Source organism: Gavialis gangeticus, unplaced genomic scaffold (genome assembly GCF_001723915.1).
Source record: "Gavialis gangeticus isolate Ggan-Ray unplaced genomic scaffold, GavGan_comp1, whole genome shotgun sequence".
NCBI lineage: Eukaryota > Metazoa > Chordata > Crocodylia > Gavialidae > Gavialis > Gavialis gangeticus.
This window is the reverse complement of record NW_017729025.1, coordinates 114,901,443-114,910,118: the sequence shown is the minus strand read 5'-3', so window position 1 is coordinate 114,910,118 and position 8,676 is coordinate 114,901,443. Positions and strand designations below refer to the sequence as shown.

Here is an 8,676-nt window from a genome sequence, read left to right as displayed (position 1 = left end):
GTAGGGGAGGGAAGGGGGAGAGGGGAGTGTGGAGTGACATGTCCACAATAATTCAAATCATATAACATAGTTCAAAATCATACAAATAGTTCCTATCATACAGCATGGAGTATACTGAAGCCAGGTCTCATTTTCCATAAAGTACCGCTCACATGATCAGTGGTACTTCTGGACAGATAATAATTTATATGGCAGCCCATGCAATTAACATGAGTGATCATTAAGTGAAAAGTTGGAAGTTCCCTGTTAACCGGTGGACCTCCTGCTCTAAATACAATTTGGTAAGGCTGCCCTTATACTTTTCACAGTTTTCCAAAACATACAATAGGAAATCACAATACTGCATGATAACCAGAACCTCAAGTCACCCAAGCATTATGAGTAGATACATAAACATGCATAACAAAATTACAAACAATGCCACATGACACAATGAATCATGGCTGGTGGACCAAATTCTATGCTAATTTTTACTGCAGACAAGTTCAATGATATTTTACAGTAGGCAGGCTTGTATACAATTTGGCTCTCTCAACTTTTAGACAGACAACATACATGAGAAGAAAATAGGGAGGAATGTTTAAAAAGCAACAACAACTGAAACTTTACAGTGTATGAAAAGTGGACAAGCATGAGTTGCAATTTCAGGTACTAAAAGTTAAAATGATTATAAACAGTTAGAGTAAAAACATATCACTGTTGACTGTTTTTGAACAAAAACAAATAGAAACGATAAATGAGCAAAAATGCATTGTATTATGTAGCATTTTTATGAAGGTAAAAATACCTTTTTTCTTTCTTCTTCTGAAGCCTTTATGAATCCAGGATCAGTTTTCCAAGTTTTGTAGAAGTAATAGAGAAAACCAAATATGCTGAGGACAAAAAACCACTGAAAAACTGTGTCTATTAAATGTAGAATTCAAGTTAAGGAATATACTTTTTGTATCAAGTATTACAAAAAAATATTAATATAACTTTAAACTTGCATTACTTAACTGTAGTTTTACAAATTATGATACTGAATGAAAAACTGATGGATTTTATTCTTAGTAGTAGTGTATTCTTTGTATTCCACAGCATGTCACTTAGCTATTGTGCCCAATACAGTTCTAGATATGTATCTTTTTATCATCAGTAGGCATATGTTTACTTAAGGATCAAAGCTCTCAATTTCCAGTTCTGATCCTGGACAATATAAACCTCTAGTATAATTTGGTATGTTTTTCTCCCCAGTGGCTGACTAAAATAATAGTAATATTATCAGGTAAATATAAGATTATACAACATATATAGACAGGTATACAGGGTGAAGGTACAGTATTGCTTACATACAGGTATTCACTGCACTATTTTCTTGTATATAAAGCCTGACATCTATCAGAATAATACTTACACAATTAGTACAAACTTTTTACACTCTGGTATTGTAAGCATTTGTTAACAGTTTGAAAAAAAACAAGAAACAAAAAAAGCAGCATCTGAAAACCAACTAAGTTAGGACTGGAATCTTTCAGTATTTCAGAATCATTTAATACTTGTACTTCAAATGCCTTTTTTTTGTAAATTGCAAATAACTGACATAATCTATAACTAAAATCAAATGACCAAATATCAGTTCTGTGTATTCCAAATGTTATCTTATCCGTATCTCAAACCAAGTGTAAGTTATGCTGAAATCGCAGCAACCTTTATTTTTATTATAAACCAGTATGATGGTACCTTTCTCTATGAATACTGGTAATACTGTGCATGCGACTCTGCTGTTTTGAAGATCTCAGGGAGCAAATCTATGGACAAAGTTTGTGGACAAAGTCTAGGGGCAGTTACAGAAAGGAAATATGTGCAAACATAGTGAAATGGGGGGGGAAAAAAAAAGGTAATGACCTACTTGCTCATATTGTTTCAAGGAATACTTGGGGCTTCTGGAGTTCATTTTGTTCAAAGTTTCTAAAACATGGAAAAAACTGCCCAGTTCAAGGTCTTAATTTTTTTCAGTCTGGAAACAAAAAAGGAGCTCAGTAATATTTTATAAGCTACTGAAAGATATATTTTTTAAATGAAACCAAAACCCTAAACTCCACATTTACACATTGCAATAACAAATAATTTACTTATGATTGAAACAAATATATGCATGAACTTCCAACTGGAATATCTCCAGGCAATTCACAGAAATTAATCCTGATAACTGTATTAAGGAGATCTCATTAGAAACAGTACAAAAGAAAATGCCACTTAAGGGATGAAGTAATTGAAAATGAAATGCTACTTAGTGTAGGAATACCTTCAATGCTGATTTAATACAAAAATTATTTTCAATTACAATTATCTCCCTAACACCTTTTTTGAAGGATCCGTTTATAAAATGAAAAAGTAAAGCACTCTGTAGCAACAAAGCAGCAGACGGGCAAATGAGTGCAACATTTGTATATCAGTTTATACACGTCGATCAATCCACTGCCTTCTCAAAGCATTTAAGTCTCATTAAGGAGAAGTCTGTAGTTAGTGTACAACACAGGACATGCACTTCAACCCTAAACATACATGAAGACAGGAAACCTGCCTGGTTTTTAAAAAGCTACAACCACAGCATGTTATTTGTTGAATTAACCTCATTTCAGGAGCAGGAAGCATTACACATTTTTATTTTTAGAGTCAAGAATTTATTTGACCAATGGCATGACTGGGATAGACTTGGACACGTTTTTGAATGTACTATATTTTTGTTTGGGCCCTGAAACAATGAACTGCTTAAACCTGTGCCTGCCACTGCTCAACATGACCAGAATAGGAAAGGTTAAGCACTGATCCTGCTGACATTTGCTTATTATCCATCCCATGAATTTCCCAGGGATAACTCCTAGGCACAGTCCTTCAAAAACGTTATGCTTATTTCACTTGTGCTAGTGCTGGAGTGAAGTTGTAGCTCTAATGGTCCAGGCAACATGTGAGGGGCAAGGATATTTTCAGTTTCATAGTTTCTAGGGTCGGAGGGGACCTGAGCACATCAACAAGTCCGACCCCCTGCCATGGCAGGAAAGAGTACTGGGGTCAAATGACCCCAGCAAGGTGATTGTCTAACCTTGTCTTAAAGACCCCCAGGGTAGGAGCCAGCACCACTTCGCTTGGAAGTTGGTTCCAGATCCTAGCGGGGTGATATCTTTTACAGGGCCAACTGCAAGGTTGAGAGAGATTTTAGATAAGCTTTTGAGCACAAAGTACTCTTCTTTAGGTCACCTCCTCAGAGCATAGTGTATTCCTAAGAAAAGGTCACCCAAAGAAGAGTACTTTGTGCATAAAAGCTAGTCTAAAATCTCTCTTGATCATGCAGGTGGTCCAATAAAATATCATCCCACCAAAAATATCCTTGCTTCTCACCTGTTTCATTTGACATTTCACAGGAAATCATTCTACTTCACTTTGCATAAAGGATATCAGGCAGGAACCAGACAAACCAGGTCATGGACATCCAAAATATGGAACTTAGCATAAATATTGCTGGTAAGTGTTTTAGGTTCTTGAACCCCAGGAAGTGCCTGAAAGAAAATATTACAACGTATGCTTCTATTATAGGAAAATATATTTTTCTAATGATAATATACAATTCTCTTCCAAGGTACTGAAGAACCATTAAAAAACTTGACGCAGGCACATACTGAGCACTTCCTCACATGCTCCGTGACGGGGGGGGGGGACGAGGACATACCTTAATTAGCATGCCTCCAACAGCTGCTTTAATTAAAGCACCACAGTTTCTCACATATCAATATTCCTGCCCTTCAAAATGGTGGCAGGGGTGCTTGAACTATAGCTCATTGAATGAGGTTTAATTCAAGTGTCCCTGCTGCCATTTTGAAGTGCAGGGATGCTAATACATGACATGTGGAAGGCTGCTGGAGGACGGTAATTGCCATGCTCCAGCAGACTCCATTAATCTATTAATTGAGTCTGCTCCAGTGCACTGCAATGACAGCATAGGAGCAGCCTCTGCACTTGTGTGCAGACACCCACTGAGCTTCCATTTAAAATGAATTTGAAACTGCAGCTCAAAAAGATACCGTGGCCAAGCACACTGGTACATAACCACAATGATGTTCTATGATGGCAGGCTCTGTTCCATTCTAATGTCTGATGTCAAAATTAGGTTGGTTATTCTTATTGATGATGAATATAACATTGTGTCAAGAAAATACATATTGTACACAAGGGCAGTACCAGCATCATTTCAACAAACACTAGCTATAAGGCAAGTGACCTATAAGCTGGAAAATAATTTTGGCTGGTGCTGTGGAAGGAGTTCTGAGGGATCTTTTATTGGTGGTCTGAAAGCACAGAGGGAAAAAATTGGGCTAATTTGCATGTCCAAAAATACCAACAGATGAGGTAGGCATCATGAAGGAAGAACTCAGCCTGTGGTAGATCAGATCCTCAACAGTATTTTAATTTTAATGTAATTAAAACGTTCTGCTTTAATTTAAATATATTTAAAGACTTTTTCTGTAACATTTATGGTAAGTAATGTTTTGAAAGGTATACCTTTCTTAAGTTCTTTAATCATTCTGATAAAGAATTTTGATAAACATAAGGAAATTAGTTATTTTTAAACCAGTTAACTTAAAAGCTAAACATGAACCTGTGAGGCGCTCTCAAAAGAATAGTGTACAAGATATATACAAAAGCATTTGCAATATAAATACAGGCACAGAAAAGGTAAATGCACAAACCTTACAAACAGAGTCATCGCCAAAAACAGAATGACAAGCAGACTTCCTTTCAAAAGCCATGAATCAGAATTTAAGTCCAGGATATATCCTACAGCCCACATCAATGTCAAGCAAGACACCAACATCAGGAATACCTATCAAAGGTGATTATTGTAGTGATAATGTATATAACATACTGCATTAAACAAAATGCCAAACAATGTAAAACAACAAAAATAATTTCAACAAATTATTGTGAGAGCCAAAGTGGAAATACAATTCTCTGAGGAGATAACCACCATATTTTGACAAAGCAAATAGCACTGCATTTTGTACCAAAGTTTCTTTCTCTAACAGCAATCTCTTTCTTAAACATAATCACGAACAGTATTAGGAAATACATGACTTAACTTCTTAAGTAAACTGTTTATCAGCTGAAATATGTTACTACTTCTAGTGGTTTCTCTTAAAATAACTGTATATCACCAGAAATGTGACTCTACTATTTTTCTTATGAATACCAGCTACATACAAAACAAATAAAAAGGATCTCTCCAGCTCCTTACCAATAACATCAGTGAAAAATGACCAAAAATCTTCCTTGAAGAAAGATAACAGAATTTCAACAAAATTTAACTCCACACTGTTCATTTCAGTGAAATGTGAATACAAACTTTTAAAACCATTTTTACAGAAACTGAATAAAGACTGTACAAAATCATTTGAGTTTTCTTCAGTGTGTAGTGATTTAAGTCTACAGAAGCAGTTAACTTCTTTTAGTTCAGCAGCTCACTAAAAATAAGGGTGCTTATAGATGTGCTTGTTTGCCTTCCAAATTAAAACATGTCAGAGCAGACTATTAATTGAGTCTGCCCTGCATTCTAATTAGAATGCTCCAGTGTTGCCTCATCATCACATGTATTAAGCCCTTGCACATTTTAAAATGGCCAAGGGGGGTGCTTTATCCAAACCTTGTTGAATGAGCTTTAGACAACGCATCCCATGGCTGTTTTGAAATGCACAGGGCCTCAATACACGTTAATCAGAGCAGCTGTCTGGGAGCCGCTTTCATTAAAACCGCCCCCACCCCCAAACATATGTATAGGCAGCCTAAGAGCCTGACACCATGAAGTCCAACATTCACCTGCTATGTAAATCTGTTTATCTGAAAAATATTTACATACTGGCACAACAAATCCTGGAGAACAAGTCTTATTAGAAATAAGAGTGCAGAACCATTATACAAGTATTCAGACAAGGAAGTGACCAACACTACTAAGTAAGGCTCCTTAAAAGCAGCCTTATGCTCCCAGGGGGCACGTCTACATGTGTGAGTTAATGCGCAGCAGCCTATTTTACTGTGCATTATAGCATCACATAAAAAACTGTGCAATCACACTAATGCGCAGGAAAATAGCCTACTTCACATTAAGTGTCACTTTAAAAATGTGCACTTTCGGTACTGCACATTAGGGCAACCTAATGCGAATTTATTTAGTACCTCACATTGGAGGTACTAAACTTAATATGCATTAGGAAAAGCACATTAATGAACATGTAGACACACCCAGGGAATAGGAAATTCTGACTCCTTCAAGGACTCTTGCTGAATGCCTAGACTGCTAAGGCCCACTCAACAAGCACTTATCATTAAAAACTTAGGCCTCAGTGCCTAACATATGCCCAGCATCAGACGCATCTATTAAAAAATATCTGCTGTTATCTGTATATCACGAATCAGTTCCATATGACTATACCTCATATTTTTCTAATGTCCTGAGTAATCTGGACTTTGTTTTGGTTCTCATTTTTTCTTCTTGAGTTAGCACATGGATAATTAAGTGATTCTGAGTCTGATGAGCAAGGTCAAGTGGTGTGTCTCCCTTAAAGAAAAAACAATATTATTTTTCTCAATATGTGTGTATTTAAATAACTGTCTTTAGAAAAGAGAAGCAAGAAAAGAATAATTTATTAATACATTATTTTAGAGCTGATTTGTTTTGCCAATATTATTACAGAAGTACAACATGACTACGTCAATCACAGTTTCTGCTAGCTGTACATACTAGTTTTCAGTGCTAACAAATCTGAATGAGAAGCTACACACTGTCTCCAAAGAAATACCATAACTTGAAGTTCTGGCAAAGTCAGATGTACAAAGTATGACAGTGCCAAACAGAAAAGACCAGGTAAACGAAGTATAAAAAGGACAGTATTCTAGGACTCTCTTATGATAATAAAAGATGAAATAGCTTGATCTATGTATCTTAATAACCACATAACATGCATAAATATTCAGTCTCAAAATTTATGCTTTGCAACACTTACTAAACTTACATGTCAATGCTAATTTTAATAAGTATTATGACCAAGATTTTCAGAAGTGACTAGTGATTTCTGGTCTCCATCTTGGGACATCTTGAAGGGATTGGGTTTTGTAACAGGGAACCCTTGCTCTGTAACTAGGAGAACAAAACTTGCAAAGGCCCTTAAAAGTAGTATTTTTATGGCCTGAGGGGGTAATTATTCAGGAAAAGGAAGTACAGTAGGGAAGCTGGACAAGAATACCACCAGAGAGAAGCCCCTAGGAGGCAAACAGCAAAAAGGGAAAGAAAGACAGAGCACCTGCGATCAGCAGCAGCCCTGCCACAGGTGAACTGAACCTAAGCAGAGTCTCCAGCACAGCTGGCAGGACCGAAGGGACTAATGAGAAATCCTTGTGCTCAGGCCAAGCAATCGGACTGGCTAGCTAAAAGGAGAGAGATTTACTTGTATAAGAGGCTGGTTGTCAGGTTAATAGAATCATCCTAGCCCTGGCTAGGAAAGGATAAGGCATTCTTTGGCAGACTGCTGTAGTGTGTGGAGTCAAGGTAAAGTGAGCCCTGACATACAAGGGTGAAAAAGTCTCTTTCAATTTCTGAGCTGACCTAGAATGTGGATGATCTGCATTTGTAGAATTCTCTTGTTTTGTGAGTACTTGGCTGAGCTGTGCTTTTTTTTCCCTTGTGGTCAGGTTAGTAACAACTGGAAGACTGGGAGCCTCTTTGAGCAGAGGCTAGGAGACTGTGCTGCAAGTGCCTTAAAGCATGGAAAGGTTTTGTCCTATCCTAAAGCTAGAGGGACAGCAATAGGGAAGCGAGCACTGGGAGGGCACAGTGAGGCCAGGAAGCCAGAGAGAAGAGAATGGGCATTGTGAGGGCTGGGGAGGCTGAGAGACCAAGAGGGTTTAATCCCTGTGAGGCCAGAGAAGCAGAAGCTAGCTTGGCAAGAGCCTACCACACAGAAGAGACGTGTGGGGCCAGGGGACCTAGATGGAACTTAAGTTTGTGGTTTAAAGCCCCAGCAGGGCAGCTGCTGCTGAGGATCCAAGGCCAGAATAAGGGGGCCTGAGCTGAAACCAAAGCGAACAGCACAAACCCCACAGGACTGATACCTAGACAGATGAGACCTATTTAGCCAGGCAGCTCTAAGATTACAGCAGACTGACACCCATGAGACATGGCTCATGGCTGCAGCTATGGGGGAGGCTGCAATTAAAACCCTAAGGCAACTTAACATCAGTTAGGCCAGTTGAACACCAGTAGCTCAGATTAGTTAAGCCTGCTAAAATTTTGCAATATTAATAAAGGCAATATTAATAAAGGCTTGAATCAAGGCAGCACAGTAAAAAAAACAAAACACCAAATAAGGCAGGGAGCACAGGGAAAGAAGAAAACAGAGTAGCAAATTACATAGGGAGTACAGGGCTAGGACCAGAAAGCAGAGCAGCTGATCAGGCAGGGGACCAGGATTGGAGCTTCACTTGGGGAGGGTGTGGGACTTATTAGTGGCACACCTGTCAAAAAAGGTTGGCCCTCATTGGCCTAGAGCAGGGATGGGCAAAATATAGCCTGCAGACCAAATCCAGCCTGCGGAGGGGCTTTGCTCAGCCTGTGGCAGGTCCCTCAGTCCCACTTGGCCCAGGCATTGGCCC

At 38.3% G+C, this 8,676-nt stretch overlaps 1 protein-coding gene across 2 annotated transcripts in view; it reads right to left on the bottom strand.

The window, feature by feature from the left end:
- ZDHHC13 (zinc finger DHHC-type containing 13) overlaps nt 1–8,676 on the bottom strand; it is a 45,679-nt gene that overhangs the window by 8,278 nt on the left and 28,725 nt on the right. For both annotated transcript variants that reach the window (XM_019519459.1, XM_019519460.1), the window contains 4 exons: nt 6,461–6,586; nt 4,725–4,858; nt 3,436–3,536; nt 788–912 (listed from right to left, as the gene is read on the bottom strand). In XM_019519459.1, coding sequence (XP_019375004.1) covers nt 788–912; nt 3,436–3,536; nt 4,725–4,858; nt 6,461–6,586 — 486 coding nt within the window. The remainder of the gene's footprint in view (nt 1–787; nt 913–3,435; nt 3,537–4,724; nt 4,859–6,460; nt 6,587–8,676) is intronic.